General features: G+C 42.7%; 1 protein-coding gene across 7 annotated transcripts in view; it reads right to left on the reverse strand.

Annotated features, from left to right (window-relative positions):
- ADCY1 (adenylate cyclase 1) overlaps positions 1-21,022 on the reverse strand; it is a 747,796-nt gene that overhangs the window by 628,136 nt on the left and 98,638 nt on the right. For 6 of the 7 annotated variants that reach the window (XM_075586431.1, XM_075586432.1, XM_075586429.1 and 3 more), the window contains exon 2: positions 20,388-20,537. The exons of the other annotated variant lie outside the window; for it this stretch is intronic. In XM_075586431.1, coding sequence (XP_075442546.1) covers positions 20,388-20,537 — 150 coding nt within the window. The remainder of the gene's footprint in view (positions 1-20,387; positions 20,538-21,022) is intronic. 7 annotated transcript variants of the gene reach the window in all.

Here is a 21,022-nt window from a genome sequence, read left to right on the forward strand (position 1 = left end):
ACAGGACTGCCTAGCAGAGGTTAAAGCTGGAAAACCCTCAAGACCTGGAGTGACAGATTCGGAGTTAGAAATAGGGGAACTAAGGGACTTATTCTCTGATAGTAGAACCTTAGTGTTGGCTAGTGAAACATATGTATTCTCCAGGGGGACCTCACAGGACTGATCGGCAGGGGTTAACATAAACATATCATTGATGTCAGGGAACCCGGCCATAGAATCAGGGCAAGGATCCGTGGTAGACCAGGGATACAGCCAAGCGGCAGCGAAGCTGGCGAGGGGAGGATCCTGTTCCTTTATGCAAATGTCCAATGTCATGGAAAGGATATGGAGTGTTTTTTGGGCATCAGCCAACATGAGGAGAGGGTCCTCTAGTGCTATATAAATGTCTAAAGACAAGGCCAGGGAAGAGAGTTCCTTTTGGGCGTCATCCAATTCTAAAGGGTACACATTTTCCCAAGTTAAAGGGTAACCAGGAAAGCAAATACAAGCGGCCAGCGATTGTTTTAAGTCCCGGAGGCGGTAAACCTTCATCATGAGATCATTACGGCATTTGTTTTGCAAAGGGGTTAAACCTACAAACACAATCAGATCTTCAATCAGGGGTATTATCTCACATAGAAACTGGTATTCACACTGGGACTGGTTTACAGGCTGGGACAGGCTTTCAGACAGAAACTTACCAACCCTCACCACAGGGCGGTCCGAGTTTGTGTGGCCGAGCATACTGTCAGGGTTCTGCTCGCCACAAACCAGGGTCGGATCGCGAGGCTGAGGTGGGGTTGTAAAAGCACCGACCTGAGACCGCGCAGGCTGATCCAGATTGCGCAGTTCGTAGTCATATGTAGCAGGATCAGGATTGGAGAAGTCAGCATCGTCGTTGTACAAGCCAGGGTCAGGACAGGAGACATCAGGATAAACATTGTTTAAGCAGGAGTTTGGCAACAGGGAGTCAGGAAAGCCCCGCTTCAGCTTAGGAGTGCGGGGGTGGCCTCTGCGCGTGCGGCGACCATGGCCCATGGTACTGGTCTCAGGAGGTGGAAGACAGACCAGATATACACACCGCCTAGCTGCACGGGTAAACCCGTGCACAGCGCAAGAGTCCTGAGCGGGCTGGGGAATCCTCTGTTTCAGCGCAGGAACCAGGACACGGCCTCTCTAGATTAGGGAAAGAGTAGGCCCCAGGAACCAGGAAGCTGAAGATACACAGGGAAACCTTCGCTTCAGTGCAGGAATCCAGGAGACGGAAGAACGCAGGAAACGAAACATCCGCTTCAGTGCAGGAATCCAGGAGGCTGAAGGACGCAGGGACGAAACCTCTGCTTCAGTACAGGAGAACAGAAGCTGAAGGACGCAGGGGATACCTCCGTATCAGCATAGGAGAACAAGCGGCTTGAAGGGAGCTGAAGGACGCAGGGCGGAACCTGGTATCAGCATAGGAGAACAAGCGAGAGCTTGTGGCAAAACAGTAGACATCCAGTTAGGACTATGCTCGGCAGGGAGCATTATGGGAAGACAGTACTTAAAGGCCAGCGGGCCAATCCCCGGCGGGGGTGTGAAGGTACTGCTCCTAATGAGTGAATGCAAGTATAGGTTGCAGTGAAAGGCTGCACAGCTGCAGTAGATACCAGAGGGAGTGTGTATTGCTTTGGTGAGTGAATCCAGGCTGCAGCAAACCTCAGCAGAGCTGTTCCAGAACTGCACCGGTCTGCAAGGTAAGGCAACCAGTAAACCGTGGAGCGGATTCCTTACAAGAAGAAGGTGATTAAAGAAAGAAAAAAGAAGATTGGGGTACCTGATCCGGATCTTCATGGCGGATGGCATCGGATGCTGTTGGAGGCCTTCAAGGTACGTGAGCTTCCTGTTTCCCCGGGAGTCGGAGGGGCACCGCTTCTAATGGTAAGTAATATAGTCAATGTTTGCAAATGTCTCTTTTTACAGGTTTAATCTTTGGATGTGTTTTTTGATTTTTTGGGGGAGGCACATTGACTGATAATATATTAATCTGTACCTCTTTAGGGAACAGATTAATACATTATTATGACAATATTTGGGGGGGGGGATTTCTCGCTTGTTATTGCTGTTGCTTTTTTTCATTGCAGTTTATTGTGTGGATGTGATTGTTTGTTTGTTCATGCTTAATGTAATAAAAGATTTGCGATTGGTGTTCGCTTGTACTTAATGTTATATTATGTTAGCTAATGTGTTTTATGGTTACTTCAGAGATTGTTTTAATGTATTTCTTTGTCTTTTAATGGTTACATTCATTAATGTTGGAGTAATTCATTGTTTGGATTGGTTAGTGTTACTATTAATTTTGAGGTGGTTTCGGAATTAATTGTTTTGATTGGTTAATGGTTTAATTAATTCATTGTTGATGTTGCTATTTATTGTATTGATTGGATTAGCTGGCTACTGTTTGTATTTAGTGAAGTGTGTTTTTTTGGAGTTTAGTTAGGTTTTATTATTGTGTGTCTTGTGTATTAATGTATTGTAATTAGGGTGCCCATTGAGTGCTATAGAGGCTTATCATGCCCATATTATTATTATATGGGTATGATGTACCACTATACTACTCAATGGGTACAGGGTGGGTATAGTCAGTCCGGGGTGGTATAGGCCTCACGGGTGGGTGAAGGGGGTATTAGCCCTAAGGATGGGTGTTTAGACCTTGCAGGTGGTTAGCGGTTGGGTTAACCCCTTTATTACCTTAGCGGTATTAACCGCTAAGGTAATGAAGGGGTAAACTCCCCCCGCAACCCCCTTGCAAGGCCTAAACAGCCACTATGGGCCAAATTCCCCCTTCACCCACCCTCGCTAGCCACAGTTTTGTATTGTATTGTATGTTTTTACAGTAAGCCTGGCACGGGTGTTTAACCCCTTCATTGCCTTAGCGGTTAGCCGCTAAGGTAATGAAGTTGCTGTACATGCATGTTTCCAGCCTCGGATGCATGCCGGGGGGGTCCAGAGCTCCTATTAATGGCTATCAGCTCCGGAGACCCCCGGCATCAATCCGAGGCAGGAAAGGGGCCTGATTTGTTCTAAGTCCCGACACATCACAGCTCATCGAGGCAATCTCCCCACCAATTTACCAAAAATTTGTGGTGTATTGGATAAGTGCTCGATAAGGACTTATCGAGGCTTTCTGAATAAGGCCCATAGAGTTTAAGTCAAATAGTTGTGAAAGGGGGTAGTTGGCACCTCTCCAAGAGGTCACATGACCCACAACCACCATAAAATGTGGCCAGGAACCTTAGATAATCAGAGTAAGACAAAAGGGGGTTGCAATCAAACAACACAGTGTAATGTCACAGGTGGAGATGGACACTATCAGTACTGCAGACACACACCACCAACACGGACACAATTGTCTCAATCTGGTGATAAATTTTCTCTCTCGATGGAGAAGCCTGAAATTAAACCCCTTCAGTGTCAGTGAATAGAGAGGAACTCTCACCCTAGGAGTCCAAGTCTCCCAGCAAGTGGCTGTGCTGGGTCTGGCATGACACTGAGAAGACATGTGCTTATCTCTACTCCACCACCAGAGTGAGAGGGAGAGCACAAACAGGTGCAACAGAGTTGCTTCCATAACACTATCAACCTCTCCCTGAGTCTCCAAGCAAGAGTCGCTTGCAACTCGAACTTTGGAGGATGGCTAAACAGCTTTAGGCCAGTAATATTAGAAACCAACATTCTCGTGGAATTAGCCAAGCTAGCTACAGTATGTACTGTAAAACCAGAAAGCAGTATTTGAACTAGGGGTGGTCTTACCAGGAAGTAATACATTGAGAGTTACCTCTCGTTTTCAAGTATGTCCTTGGCACAGAGTAATAATAATACATACATTAAAATAATAGAGGTTATACAGTCAATTCACAGACATTGCATGGACAGATAGAGTTGGAAAATTGGTTATAGGGCATAAAAGGCGGGAGACCAGTGCTTATCCTACAAAAAATATACCTGGATACTTTGATTGACAAAACGTGAGATAAAATAAATTGTATTTATTCACACGAGAAAAACACACAGCTTGATTTACAGGATAACACGAAATAACACTTACGAGAATGAGGCAAAACAAAATAAATGGTTTCCAAAATGAAAGTCCACAAAATGCAGTCTCTAGGTATTAATTCCCAGGAGCGGGGTTAATACGCAAACCAGAGACGCGAAACCATCTTTAGCTAGGGGCACTGCTTGCAGCCTCTGTTTCTCTACCAAAAGAAATATCTTCGTTCTGCGCTTGCAGAATTCGTTTCCAAGTCCTTTGTTCTAACGAACTTTTACAGCGGGGTACAATCCTTGGTTGCAATGAAATGTCTTTGTACCGCACGCTGACCTTTTCGATGACACACAGATGAACGATGTAGAACACACACCCGATAGCCTGCACGGGATTATAACACCCTCCCAAACCTAGCTGGATAATACACAGCCAATCTTGGCGTGGGAAGCAAATTCCCACCCAATGGTAAGTTTGCTAGCAGTTCCTGCAACCGGGCAAAGGGCTTCATGGCATGCTAAGGGTCATGCTCTAACTTCAGATTCAACCCGCTTAGCATACCTGACCAAGTTCCCTTGCACGGCGGCAGAAGGTCTACCTTTCTCCAGGATGCCCGGACATCTGCTAGGCAAACTGTTTATATACATTTCCTGACATTTAGCACTTTCCCCAGGACGGTGTATTTTGAAGTCACAGACATTTGCAGACACTCTGGAGCCTGCTCCACAGGGAGTCTCAGAAGTCCTGATTGACATTATATATGACTCATCCCTGATCATAAATGACAATAGTGAATGCTTAATGCATTCGCTGTCCTGCCTGACTGAAATATAAATGTCCCAGTTCCTATAACTTTAAAGTACTAAACTCCAATCTACTGCTTATTTATGCTTTTAAATAAATGAATACATGTTACAGTTCTTATAAGTATACTAGATTATATGTCTACCCCCTAGCACTCCGCACACCCAAAATTAGAAAGCTAGGACCTTCCTATCCAAAGTTAGCTCCTTAATTATGTGCGGGCTATGATGTGGTTTGTGGTTAAACTTTTCCCCGGTCTGCGGTTTGCGGTCGGGATGCAAGGTTGCAATCCCCGGCTGCTATCGATAACCACAGACGTACTTTACCAATTGACTTTAATTGAATGAGGAAAGCACATTATACACTGTTGCGGTCCGGCATCTTTTCATGACCGCAAACCACTTAACCAATTTAACTTGCGGTTAAGGCTTCCCTTGCTTGTCTGCGGTTACACAGTGATACAGTGTTGTAATGCCGGACCCGACCTCATAACCACAGGCTCGTTTATCCAATTAACCCTTTAAGCAGTGCTAGGGGCCCCTTATTCCTAGCGGGCGCATTTTAGACATATTATTACATATTAATAGGACTGCAGCCAGCCCATGGCTGCAGAACTGACATTTTACAGTTACTTTATTTGACTCAGCGGAACCCAGCCGAGCCGATTGCCTTTATTTCATGGCCTGGGTACCCCTTCACCATCACAAGGGCTGGTGAGTTTCAGATTGAAATAGAGAATCTTTAACATCCCCAAACATCAGTGTACAGCAGCAAATGGCTCACACTCTTTAGCTGTGCCAAAAGCAGTCCACCTTTGGGGTGACGCAGATGTACACTGAAGGTGATCAGATTGAATGCAACTGTGAATTCCTTTGTCCTCTTGGTTCATTCAAATTCCAGTGGGTTGGGTTGACGTTCCACATAGTACAAGCAAATGTTGACCCATAGCATGCTGGTCCTGTGCAGAGGGGAGAAGCTCTTGGGGAACCATCAAGCCCCATCATAATGTTCCATTGTTTTGGGCACTGGTGCACTTCCTGTATTAGTGAGGAGTACATCCATGCTGAGTCCACTGGGATGGTATAGAGTTTGCCTCCTTTCTAGTGGGCATTACAGATGGGGTGGATGATAACCCATTCATTTTGATTATGCTACATTTTAACATTCTTCCTTTACTTACCTGATTTAGTGCACTGTCTATTCCAGTTACAGTGCACTTGTAAATTATTGGTATTTCATTCTTTGTTTGGGTGGTTCTCTTTTCCTATTTTGGCCTTAAAAAAGATTTGACCCCGTGGCGAACTCCTCATGGCCGACACCAAGGGATTGGTGAGAGGGACTAGGTGGCGAGTAGATTTTTTTGTTCGGCGAGTAGATTTTTGGGTGGTTTGTCAACCACTGTATATATATATATATATATATATATATATATATATATATATATATATATATACACAGTCATGTGATAAAGAAAGTACACCCTCTTTGAATTCCATGGTTTTACATATCAGGACATAACACACACCTGAATGCTCCAGACCAGCAAACTGCTAAAACTTCGACTTTTATAGAGGTGGTCACACTTGCTGATGATCAATTAGTCAAGGGCATTTGATTAGCAGCACCTGTCTGCTACTTAGCAACTTAATTCCTATGGAAGCAGTAAATGTATACTTAGTTTTTCACACATGGCTTCTCCACTTTGACTTTATTTTTGTTAAATAAATCATGACACAGTGTAATATGTCATGTGTTGTTGTTTATCTGAGGTTGTATTTACCTAATTTTAAGACCTGCTAAGGAACAGAAGATTGTTATTGTGTCCTGATATGTAAAACCATGGAATTCAAAAGGGTGTACTTTCTTTTTCACATGACTGTAGGTATCCATTTCGGAGTTCTTGACCTCGCAACCGCAAGGTTAAGTGAATAATTGGTTTGCGGTTTGAAAGTGGTTTCTGACAAAACGTATCCGTTGCCTTGTTGGCTTCTTAACTTGAAAGGGGGAAAGTAAATTGACGTGGGAACTTGGTTTACCACAGACCTCGCATCATAGCCCTTTCAATTAAGTAAGCTAACTTGTGAACGGAGCGGGCTAGCACTCTAATTTTTGGAGTACAGCTCAGAATAAAGAAACCATGCACCAACATATAAAGTTTATTCCAGTGGTACAAGAAGAACATAGTTTTATTAATAACATGTATTTTACTGTTGTTTTTAAATGTGCAGGCAGGAAAGCTTTTTTCTGTAAGCCCGGGAAAAATCCTTTGGCATGTAAATATGCTAAAGGTGAATGAGCTGAGGGTATTTTCCTCTCTGTACTTCAATGAGCCCCTGCTAAGTGGGAGCCTCTGAGTCTAGTGAAGTCCGGAGTTGAAAAACCTCAGAGATCCAAAGTGCGAAAGTGGCTGGGATGTTGCTGAGTGCCAGATACCGGTACTCAGCATTAGCCATTCACACTTTATTACCAAACCCCAGACTGAGAGTCGCCAGGTAAGGGGTGGACCCCAGTATGGTAAACCGCCTAGGTGTCAGGCTGACACATGCGCTTTGCAAACCGGAAAGCCCTGTTTGCCCGTTCTGCAAAATCCGGGCAAATCCGGGATAGGTGGGTTAAATATTCCCACTGAGGGGATTGGGCACGCATGTTAGGTATAAATCTGTAAACCCTATAAACCTGCCCGCCGAGCTAGCCCCTGTGTGATTCATGATTTCTTCAAGTGTGGTTCAAGATCCCGGCCAAGTACAGCGGCAGCGGTTCCGGAACGCAAGGGGTTAAAACATCTTAACAAAGGATTTACCCCTACTTCAGGAATTCGTTAGCGCTGGGGATCTCGGAACGAACCCCAACGAACCAGAACAAACGTTTTACATTTGGCGGAAATATCGGGCAGGAAAGTTGCGCCCTAGCCAAAAGGATTGTAACCCAGAGACTTTGTTCCCTCATCTTTCGTTCAATGGACAATTTATTTTGTTTCCCCATCCCAGTAAGTGATTTTTAAGTGTATTCTGAGGTTGTCGTGTGTTTGTCTATAAAGGAAATAAATGACAATTTATTTTGCCCGCCTTGTTATGCTCACTTGAGAATCCCAAAAATATAAAAGTGTTAATAAATACTGGTCCACCGTGACAAATGTCTTTTCCCATTTTAGGTAAAGTCCCGTTGTGAGTCTTGGTTTGACAGAGATTTGTGGATATAGTCCTAAATTGTTACAGACAGGCATGGCTTAAGTAGCAATCTTGAATGTTCTGTAGTTGATAGGCATCTTGAGGGACTTACGCATACTATTCTAAAAGCAAGGTGATTAATATGAGAATGAGAAATGATCAGCATCTTGGGGATAGCAACCGTATGGCAGCTTTAAGTTAAATTAACATTGCATGTACTGTAGAGGCAAGAGATAAGTATCCAAGTTAAGCAACCAAGTCATTGTGATGAGTGTTAAAGTCATATAAAAAGGCTAACCAGTATATGGAATTGTGCTAAGTTTCCAATTTATGTGTTAGTGGGGGAGGGAAGAGTATTTTATGCAATGTCTCCGTAAGTAAGGATTTGCATTCGCATCTGTAGGGCAATTAGTTTTAACTGTATATTATTGTGTAATCAGTACACATGTGCAAACATGCAATTTTTCAGAGAGATGGCAGGCTTTTTATAGAGATAAAAGGAGTAATAATTATAGTACATAGCCTTGGGGAACCCCTCAAGTTAAATCCAGTTGACTGGAGTCACAGAGATTTTTTACAAACTCTGATCTCAATGAAAAATAATAGGATATTATAACAGGACTATAGAAATGAAAATATGTCTTTGTTTGCTTATCAGGCAAAATTTAGTGGAAAAAAAGCGAGGGAATTTTTGTAAAAAACAGCAGTGTTCGCAAAAAGTTCAACAAGAATTAAAAGTCAATATGTATTGCAAAATCGATGGGATTTCTCTTCATTTATATAATATCTCTTAATTTATTTTACCACAGAGACAACAAATAACATTTGGCTTATGCAGTCGACACTTTTAATACAAATACACACACACACTAGACAGTGAAAAAAAATATGTCTAGTGGTATTGACACAAAGGAAGGTGGCATAGTGGTATTAGTCGGCATGGAATAGACTGGTATAGAGTGCAACCCTAGAAAAAACTGCTGTTACTGAAAAAATTAGCAGTTGTACTTAAGCCACAGCACACTTCAAGACCTACTGTAAGACAAATAAAACTGAAATATCATCATCATCATTCTCAATACCAGTCTCTGCAGCTGTATAAACATTACTAGCACCCCCCTCGCTCCTTCTGAGAGTAGTAGTGTTGTTATTGTTGGTGACAAAGACAGCAGTGGTCACCAGGTGGGGACATTTTTGCAGAAAGACTGCAACTCTCAAAATGGCATAGAGAGAAACCAATTAATATCATAGCAAGCAGATTTATTATTGGTGTAAAGAATTTGACTTTGAATGTAAATAACTTTAAAATGGTAGAAACATCAGTTATCCCAGTCAGACTGGTATATAGTTTCCTGACAACAGAGTTGGAAAGGAGATGGAGAACTCTGGCCTCTGGTGTGCAAGGGCACCAGCAGAACCACTTGTGAGGGAAGTCAAAATCAGAGACATATTCCTCAGCAAAATATACAGGGGTGGATATTGAACTGGAGTAGAAAGAGGAGAAAGAGTATCATAATGATGATGGTGGTATTTTTTATGATGATCATGTTGAATTTGCTGTGGTGGTGGATGATACAGAGATAGCACAAGTAGGGAGGGGCAACATTACTTCTAGAATTTTGCTTAGGCCAACAGCAGCTGCATCATCTATTTCTATCTCATCAAGTCCAGTAACACCTTTTAAGGCCTTAAGTAAGGCTGCCAGTGTCACCTTGTTTCTTCATCAACTCTGGACATGTTTTAACGTATTCTTTGGATGAGGGTGCAGTCACCTGTTGTTTATCGTGTGCTATTGAAAGAAGCAGAAAGCTAGGACTCATCTGCGTAAAGCTGCACTCTTAGGGCACATAATCCATTATCATAGGCCTGCTGCACATGGCAAAGAAGTTTAAACTCTGAGAATGGTACAACCAGTAGCACAGTTGTAAGAGATATGGCTCAATTCCTGGTAGTCGATTAGGTGACTCAGAGTGATTTGTTGGTGAAAGTCATCATGATTATGTACTGATGACTGATATACTTGTAGCATGAGCCGATACTGATAATGGGTAGCATAAGCATGAGGGAAATGGGCCCCCTGGCAGGAGACAAACACGTGGATCATTTGTCTAATCAAGTACATACATACACGGTTCAAAGATCTTGATCGGGTTCACGCGTCACGAACACAGTAGTGCTCTTATAATAATTGCAAATTGCACATCATTCTTGTGGTTGAGATGATCTGCTTTACCTTTCCAGAGGGACAGAGCTTTAGGCTCTTGAAAGTCACACACAATCTCAATGTTAATGTTAAACCTAACAGAGAAACTCTACTACAGCTGAAAACAAACCGATGAATACAAGATGACCTAATGTGACTACATTTTGAAATGTCTCAAAGGATAATTGTCATATCCTGGCAACAGAAACAAAATTATTGCCCTATACACAAGTTCTAACATAATATAACACAATTCTGCCCTATGCAACAAATTCTTGGTTAGCAGTGAAAAGGATTCATCTTCCTTTCATTACTAATTTGTTTCAGTTTACTATTTTGATATTCATAATTTGGACAACATAACATTTGAAATTACAGGTTCTAATTGTATTGTACTTAATAAAAGATATAATACTCTCCAAGGTCAAATCCTACAATATATATTCATGTAACTGAAGATACATAACGCTTATGGTACTGTCCGACACCCCACTGATTAAAGGGAGTGCCGTGACTACAGGTACTTTTTAATTTTACTGTCAGATGGCTCGTACTTAGAGTCCATGACTTGAGTTACACATTATGCAACTAGCCTGACAGGTGACCAAGGCACTAAAATCAATGCTCGAATAAATCTTAGGACAATACTTAACATTATGGTGGCATTTCCTCTAATATTTTCATATACTGTAAGCAAAACCTTGAATCTAGATCACTGATCAGCATTTTAATCAGACCGACAAGTCACAAATTTATCACAAGTGGTTCAGTGCTTCGGTACAGTATTTATAGAGAAAGTCTTCTTTTGCAAATAATTCTAGTTGCATTGAAAACTATAGCTCTTTAATGGAGAACTTCGAAAGTAGATACAATGGTGACATTGTATACAGATGATCTAAGTTGACATAAGATTGCTTCTGTGGCTTAGGGCCTCATGCAGTAAGCACCGAAAAGCCATTTTTCACCATTTTTTCACCAAAAATGCCTCTCCGATTCAATAAGGGCCGATAAGCTGCCGAAAACACAAAAAATCGTCATTTTTTCTTGCCGGAAAAAATCTTTCGGCAGCCGGGTGCCGATAAGCCACTTTCGGCACTTATCGGCACTTTTTGAAACCCGCTCAATTCTAGTAGCCCCGATCAGCTTTTCGCTGCTGATCGCCGCTCTAGAATTGAGATTTTTACGCCAATCCGTCCCGCCAACTAAAGTTGGCAAGTTGGTGGTGGAGAAGCATCGGCAAGGGCGACACTTAGAAAAAATCAGGCCCTTTTCCTGCCTGGGATTGATGCCGGGGTTCTCCGGAGCTGATACCCATTAATACAAGCACCGGAGCCCCAGGCATGCATTCCAGGCACGAAAAATGCTTTTACAGCCCACTTCATTAACTTAGTGGCTAACTGCTAAGGAAATGAAGGGGTTAACCACCCGTGCCAGGCTTATTGTGAGTAGCGGGGGTGGACTAAGGGGGTATTTGGCCCTTGGTGGCTGTTTAGGGCTTGTGGGGGGGGGGGGTTGCGGGTGGACTTAACCCCTTCATTACCTTAGCGGTTAATACCACTACGGTCATGAAGGAGTTAACCCCTCCCAGTACCCACCCGCAAGCCCTAAACACACACCGTTGGGGCAAATATAAATACTCCCATCACCCACCCCCGCTACCCACAATAAAAAAAAAACACACACACAACAGCCCCACAATAAATAAATAAATCAATATATATATATATATATATATATATATATATATATATATATATATATATATATAATGGGGAAATACAGGGTTGCAGACCTGTCTAAGACATGCAAATGAAAATACAGTAATATTTACAGTTGCTTTATGCTTTACGGTGGAGGGTTTTTGTCACTTTTTTTACCCACCATAACCTTAATAATTGTGGTGAATACCTAGTCTAGTCTCAAACCAGCTTAGCCATTACAACCAACTTCACACTGATGATACCCATTAAGGTTGAAACATGTCTGCGAGTGGGTTTAATGGCTTTGCATCTCATCCCAGCCACTGATTGGGGGTTACCTCTGGTGTCCTGCACACCACACACACACATACACACACTCTCTCTCCCATACACACTCTCTCTCTCCCATACACACTCTCTCTCCCATACACACTCTCTCTTACACACACACACACACACACACACACACACACACACACACACACACACACACACACACACACACACACACACACACACACACACACACACACACACACACACAGGGGGTGAGGAAGAGAGGAAAGGCCGCGACAAGCACCACCACTGCCCGTGCGCCAATCCCCTGCCTCGTGCGGGCAGCGGGAGCGCCGGGGACGGAGAGGAGCACCCCCGTCTCGCGGGGACGAGCACCGTAATGGGGAGGAGCACCCCGCTATCACCTCCCACCTCGCTGGGATGGAGAAGAGCACTGGGGACGAGGAGGAGCATCCCCGCTCCCACCTCGCTGGGATGGAGAAGAGCACCGGGGACGAGGAGGAGCATCCCCGCTCCCACCTCTCACCCGGCGGGCAGCGGGAGCGCCGAGGATGGAGAGGAGCACCACTACTACCACCTCCCGCCACGCGGGGACGAGCGATTGGGAGGAGCATCCCCACTCCCACCCGGCGGGCAGCGGGAGCACGGGGACAGAGAGGAGCACCACTACTATCACCTCGTGGGGACGAGCACCAGGGACGAGCATCCCCGCTACCACCTCCCACCCGGCGGGCAGTGGGAGCGTGGGGACGGAGAGGAGCACCACTACAACCACCTCCCACCTCACGGGGACGAGCATCCCCGCTACCACCTCCCACCCGGCGGGCAGCGGGAGAGCCGGGGATGGAGGAGCACCTCGCTATCGCCTCGCGCGGACAGGGAAGAGCACCCCCGCTACCACCTCGCGGGGGCCGTGGGATGCAATACTAACCAGTTTAAGCTGATTCGCCTGCGTGACCTTATATAGAGCCTGGCTGGAAAAAATCTTGGCAGCCCGCCTAGCCAATCAGGTTGCTGGATTTGTAAAAAAATAAAAATATTTTTTTTAATCACAGAACCGCGTGCGCTAAGCGGTCATTAGGTGGGGTCGCCACGGGGGCAAATCTGGCTGCCCCTGGTGACCGGATTTGTCGAGCACTGTATATATATATATATATATATATATATATATATATATATATATATATACAGTGTTTGACAAATCCATTAAAATACAGGCCCGTGGCGACTGGATTTGACCCCGTGGCGAACTCCTCATGGCCGACACCAAGGGATTGGTGAGAGGGACTAGGTGGCGAGTAGATTTTTTTGTTCGGCGAGTAGATTTTTGGGTGGTTTGTCAACCACTGTATATATATATATATATATATCTATATATATATATATATATATATATATATAAATATATATACAGTGGTTGACAAATCACCAAAAAATCTACTCGCCACACAAAAAAATCTACTCGCCACCTAGTACCAAACATGTGCTGCTTGGGCCAATATTTACTCGCCCGGGGGTTAAATCCACTCGCCCGGGGCGAGCAAATGTATAGGTTTGCCGAACACTGTATATATATATATATATATATACAGTGACAAAAAAAGAGATCAGTGTGACAGCCACACCATGAAAAAGCGAAACTCACCAGCCAAAGTTAAAAATAAAAAAACCTTTATTGAACTATATAAAAACTGAAGACATCACAAACAAAAAAGCTCCTCCTCCCACATGTTTCACGCCATCACTGGCGCTTTCTCAAGGAGTAGGCGAATAATGAGAAAGCGCCAGTGACGGCGTGAAACATGTGGGAGGAGGAGCTTTTTTGTTTGTGATGTCTTCAGTTTTTATGTACAGTAGTTTCAATAAAGGTATTTGTACTTTTACCTTTGGCTGGTGAGTTTTGCTTTTTCATGGTGTGGCTGTCACACTGATCTTTTTTTTTTCTCACAGGATCTATATGGATTGGAGAGACGCCGTGCAGGGATACAGGAGCTGCATTTCAGTCCTGCCTGGCCAAGAGGAAGAGGAACCGGTGATTCATTGTGGGTACCGCAGCGGACTACATGCCGGTTATACAGCGTATTTGGGATTGTAGTGAATTTGCAGCAGTTACCTGGCTTGGGAGATTTTTCATGTAGTCTCATAGCTACCCTGTGCTGACATTCACCCTTATCGCTGCCCCATATCACTTCTCAACTGGTGACTATTACCCTGAAAACCCTGGTATAGCATTTATGAACTTTATCTACTATACGGCATTCTTTCCTTGAGCTTACAGCCGGTTTTGTTTTACATATATATATATGTAATATATATATCGTGATGATAGCTAATCAGGTAATGGACGTTAGTTTCCTATCATTTAACAGGTATCCACAATCTAATATTATGCAAAATGAATGGCCATTAGGCTAACGTGCCGTTATTTGTCTGGAACGCTTGCTCGTGTTAACCATAGGATAAGGAAGGCCATATATATACAGCCGCAGCCCCTTTTATTTTCCAACATCACCGCATTTTTCCGGGATTTTTTTTCGAATGCCACGCACTTCACCGCACTTCACCACGTTCATGCCGCATTCATACCGCATTCATGTTGCATTCACAGCCGCGGTTGATGCGCGGGTGATGTGTTTATTGATAATGGTTCGGATTTAATTGGTTGCAATTCTTCGTGTATCCGCCAGATGGCAGATATTCATGAATTGTAATGCGCATGCACTTCAGTAATGTGTCGACTTGCAGGTGTTTCGTTTAATACCACAGTGGTCTATTGTAAATTTGCCTTCGGACTGAAGGAAGAAGTTACAATAATGTATCAATTTAGGCTTCTCATATTAAAAAAAGACAAGCACGGTTTCCGGTCTGGTTATTGTCCTGAGCTGAGCGTCCCGCCATGAGTGCACAAGTGCAGCCCGTGTTCCAAAAACCTGACAGAACGCACGCTTATTTAATATGGGCCGCGAATAATGCAACAGATGATAAGATGGCAACAGTTGTTCAAATTTATCAGTATTTTATTGAAAAATATGACTTTTACAAATTTTCGCCAGCTCCTCATGTGTGGAAGCGTGCAATAAGGAAAAAGTTATGCAGCGATCCATGTTTTTTTCATACTGATCCCGAATTTATTGGAAGATATTGGTGTGTATCACCGGGTTTTTCCTGTATCTATGATCATGCAGATGGCAAAGGCGAAAGGTCGTGTTAAAACCAACTAAGAAACGTCAGTCTCTGGCAAGCAATGCGCCAGCACCAGCACCAGCACCGGCTTCCAATAACGGTCCGACCGTCAGTGACAACCCTTGCTGTATGTCCACACACGGATACCTGCAGCCTGAGCCGGATTTTGCGTACAGTTTAGAGCAAGCTTGAATGTACCTAAAGCGATTTCCAGCCTCATCAGCTGACTACAGGTGTAGTAGTCCCGCTGTCACCTGTCAACGACGTGTATGATCAAGAATACGGGACTGGCAGTGGCCCGGCTCCAGCTGATTGGGGAATTCTATGGTGAGTAATGTTGCCGTATTTTATTCTGTTTTTTTTATTTTGATAATATCAATATCAGTGCGATTCAAAAGTTAAGCGATTCTCCTGTAAGCAATATCATTGGCTGAGCGGCTTCTACAGTAGATACTGCACAATTGGTGAAAAGCTAGGCGCATGCGCATTGGAAACTTCTTGAAACGCATATGCGTGTCATCACATCGACGGTAGGCGCATGTACATGTGAACAGGAGACGCCCCCCGAGAAAATTATTGGTGGGACTGACTGTGGGAACTTCTTTAGGGGACTGACCATTACAGTAAAACTTTTACTTTTGTTTTTCCTCAGAAAAGAAAACTTTGTCATCTCATGCGGAAAACGGCAAATGGAGGGATTTCGATGGATAATATCGCTTTGTGTAACAATGCCTGCACATTGCTGAATTGGATTTAAAAACCACGTACCGGAGTCTACAGTTTAGTGGCCATTGTTATTGATTAGGCTAAAATACCTGAAACAGTATGCTGATGTTTTCAGACCGTATACAATACTTTTTTAAATATACTGTATAATAAACCCGAGGAAAAAAAAGTATGCATTTATTCTACATGTATTCCAGTACATATGTGTATTTTATACCCGTACAGCATGTATTGTTTTAATACTCTTGTGATGTACAGTGCTGAGCATGCCTACAGTAGACAGTACAGTATGCCTGGACAGATTCCCTTCATAGTTCACTTTGTAGGCCCACCCGCAGTACACCAAGTAGGACACGTGGTGCTTAAAAATTAACATGGCATACTTGTGGGGTAAACCAGCACTCATCACCCTATACTTCTCCCTGAGTGCCAGTGGCAGCTCGCGCAGGATGATGTCGGGCACCGTATCGATGCAAGCGTATGTCGGTTGGGTTCTGAGAGCGGTTATGCTTCTGTGAGCGGGTGTGCTTGTGGCGGCGGGCGAGGATAGGTTGTCTGGGAGGAAGCTTTCCTCCTGTCTTGGTCGCCGTGTTGTCTCCTGGCGTGGTCTTGACGGGGTTGTCATGTTATCCTCCTCATCAACGGCATACATGTACACAAAATCTTCTGGTGGAGGGGGTGCGCTTAGTGATGGAAGGTGGTCGAAGGTCCCATTCATCACATCCATGCCACCCTCCTGCTCCGGTGTCTGGGATACAGGGGCATGATATAGGGGATGGAGGAGGTGACCTGTGGATTTCCGGGAGAGGAGAAGCGGCAGCGTCGTCGAAGAGGGATGGAGAAAGTGACCTGTGGATTTCCGGGCGAGAAGCTGCAGAGTCATCTAAGCGTAATGGAGAAGTGACCAGTGGATTTGAGGGGCACCAGCGGCAGCGTCGTTGAAGAGCAGTGGCGAAGATGGCCTGTGGGTTTCCGGGAGAGCGGCGTCAGCGTCGTGGACGAGTAGTGGAGAAGATGGGCTGTAGATTTCCGTGAGAGCGGCGGCAGAGTCGTCGAAGCATAAACAAGGAAGTGGCCTGCGGGTTCGATGGGTTGGCTGCCATTTGTTTGGCGTTGTGTGTACATCACCGAATTTCTTCTTGACATAATAAGGCTTACGTGTTTTAAAACCCTTAGCCTTTGGGGTCAGCAGAAGGTTTTCTTTATTGGCCTTAGCCTGTCGCTTTGGCCTTGACTTGGAAACGGCTGCCGCCGCCGCCTTTCGCTTTTTCTGCGTGACAGGCACGGCAGAGGCGAGTGGCTTCTTGCATCCGTAGAATCGAGGTTGATCCATGGAAGCAGATGGCAGAATGCAGTATCTGGACAAGGGCAATTTCAGATACAGATCATCGAGTGGGAGGCTATGCAAAATGTGTAACCTTTTATGCATGGCGGTACAGGTGTTAAAAGTGGGCGTACTCTAATATGAGTCATTAACGTATAAATACACCATCCATTTTGTGGATTCACTGCACATTGAATACACATCGACTAAACATCGAATATACATTCTTGTGTTTGTATTTCTTTCTACTTGCAGCAATGCCTGTTAAAAAGATTTCAAAGGATCTCAGCATGTGAATTAAGGAGATGTACACGAGCGGACACCGAATTGCAGATATCCAACGCTGGTTAGCTGCTTCTGGCCTCGTTGTGCCATCAACCACCGTGTGCTATCATGCACACGGAAAAAACAGAGGACACCAACGATAACTAACGCGTAAGTATATTTATATAACTATATAATACAGTATATCTATTATTGTTTATATTGCTGCATAAACTGTAATATAGTTATTTCGGTATATTTATATAACAACAGTATATATATTGTTTATATTGCTGCATATTAATAGAACAATATATTGTGTAGATCTCTCTAATTTTATAGTTAATTCGGTATATTTATATAACAACAGTATATATAGTGTTTATATTGCTGCATATTAATAGAACAATATATTGTGTAGATCTTTCAAATTTTATAGTTAATTCGGTATATTTATATAACAACAGTATATATAGTGTTTATATTGCTGCATATTAATAGAACAATATATTGTGTAGATCTCTGTCATTTTATAGTTATTTCGGTATATTTATTTAACAACAGTATATATATTGTTTATATTGCTGCATAATGCGTAATGGGCAAGCATCAGGAAGGTAGTATGGTATTGTACTGTACTGTAGTATTGTAAGTACAGTATGATACAGGTAAGTATGGCACAGATTTTTTCTTTCCTAATAGTCAGAGTATACAGTAGTTCCAGTATAGACTAGTTTGACAGTACTAACTGCATACTGTAGTCCAATATGGAGTAGCTATACAGTACACAATGCCCTAATACAGTATGCACCTAGCTGTTCAATTTTTTTCTTTCCAGAGAGAGCAGCACCAGCCATCTGGTTACAAAGTATTTAACAGTATTCACAGTATACAGTAGTTCCAGTATAGACTAGTTTGACAGTACTACACAGCACACAATGCCATAATACAGTATGCACATAACTGCACTCATTTTTTATTTTCTTGTCTTTTCAGGAAAAAAGGATGGACTGGGAGAGAGGGGTGTTGTCGTGTACAGTCTGTGAACTGTTTGTACAGTTAAGTGTACAGTATCTAAACAGCAGTAATGATGTACACAAAACCTCTCCTCTCTCAATGAACTACTGTACTGTACACAGAATGAGGAAGAAGATAAAGACGGAAACAATTATATTATTATATATATTATTATATATTATATATTATTAATTAATATTATTATCAATGTGCATTATTCATGATTATCCACCGGCCCTCAATTTCCATCTGATAGAAGAACTTAATAAAGACTGCATTTTGTATTATTCATGATTATTTTTATATTTGTTTTTTTTGTTCCTAATAAAATAAAATAAATATTTATTTACATTCATGATAATCATAATCATTGACACCCCCCCCCCTAACAACAAAGAAAAAGAAAGAATGACAAAAAGTGGTAATTTACTGCATCAACAACATGAATCAGATAATGTTTTTTTTAACTCTCAATTCTCACAGTGCTGTGCAAATCAGATTTACATATCAAATTCGAGAAGGGATTTTCCAAAGCGTTACCGTAAACAAAGCCTCAAAGGGTTTGGGGGGGGGATGGGTGAGTCGTGTGCAGTAATCAGCTAGCTCCCACCCCAAAGAGGATTACACTCAGGCGCAGTGAGGTGACGCTCGGCTAGGGACGGATTAAAAACACAATGGCAAGCTTCAGAAAATGAATGACTCTGTAGAGGTGTCTGTCGATAAGAGTTTCAAATCCTTGAGCGAGCCTTGTGTGTGTGCGTGGGGGAGGGGGTACAGGTTACAGCTGCATGAAGTATTAGCTGTACTGCAGTTCAAAGAAATGACATAATTTCAAAAGGCAGGTCATTATAATAATTTGATCCCTACACCCCCAAATACAGTACATAAAAAGCACACAAATCAACCATGTGCAGTCAAACGCACAGTGTCGCAGTCAACAGCTACTGCACAGATTGAATATCGTAATATTAAGATGGTTTAGGCAGGCTTGTGTGGAGAAAATAAAAATAAAAAATGAGGAGAAAAAAAAATATATATATTTTTTTTTTGCTCACTCACTCTTGAACTTCGCAAGCAAGCAGTGGTGAATTTACAGACGCATGCGCAGTAATCATCTGCTATCAAGCAGGAATGTGATTGAAACCAGAAAGACACACATTCAAAGGAATGGTGTGGGAGAGGTGTACTGCACTGTAGTTAAGATAAGAAGTTGAAATACTGCAGTGCAGTAAATTATCCTGTGTGTGTGCGGGGGTGAGCGAGGGGAGAGCGCTGTATATGCCGAAATGTGATACTGTTACAGTACTGTACACGCCTATGCTTTTCAACAATTTTCAAATGAGACATACAGCACTGCAAATGCATGTATAAATATGAAAATTTACAATTACTGCGCGCGCACACGCAGACTGTGTACTGACGTAGGTTGAACTGCTAAAGTATTAGACTTTGAAGACAACAGCTCGCGAACGCCCCCCTGAGTTTTTAGACGGTATGGCAGTATTGCAGACAGCGATAATAAAATGCTCATATTACGAGCGCTAAAATACCGCAATGCACTCCGGACAAAAAAAAATTGCTTCTGTCCACGGTTATCAAAGTTGCGACGATTCAGCCGCATTAGGATAAAGGCGGCCACCACTGTACCATACAAATGTTAGGGAAATATAAGACAAACTGAGAGAAATATGTTACTGACCTGTTTCTCATTTTCATCCTCCAGCCTCAGTCTTTCCTCAATGCAGTTTCTGGCCTGAAGGAATGCTTTCCTCTGTGCCCTTTCTGTAAAAATCCTCACGAAAACTCCAGACAAATTTACACTCACAAAAAGAATAACATTTGCCACAAGCTGCAAGAAAAGAGAAAAAATGTAATATTATATACATTGCAATATACAGTAAGCAACCATCCATATATTTTTTTATTCATTTTACTTTAAATGTAAGCCAGCTAAAGTTACAATCATGTTAATAAACATTTTATTTTAAATATCATAGGGTAAAACCATTACAAAAGAATTGCACCAGATTTGTCAAAGGAAAAACTCCAACTGCATTTTCTTTAGGATTTGTTTCCTTGAAAACTCATGTGCTATTTTTGCTCAAGTTTTGGAGCCATATGCCCTACTAAAAAAAAAAAAAAAAACCTTAGCCTAAAGTGAATGTCACAAAAGAAAAAGGATATACAATGAAAATTATTTTTACAAAAAACTTACATTCCCAATAATTTCCTCTTTAGGATGTGATGTATACGTATTTATGTATTCCTTTTCTTTATTAAAATATATTTAATGTATTAAGCATATTAAATTCTCAAAGATAACTAAGGGAAAAT

This window comes from Ascaphus truei, chromosome 2, assembly GCF_040206685.1.
Source record: "Ascaphus truei isolate aAscTru1 chromosome 2, aAscTru1.hap1, whole genome shotgun sequence".
NCBI lineage: Eukaryota > Metazoa > Chordata > Amphibia > Anura > Ascaphidae > Ascaphus > Ascaphus truei.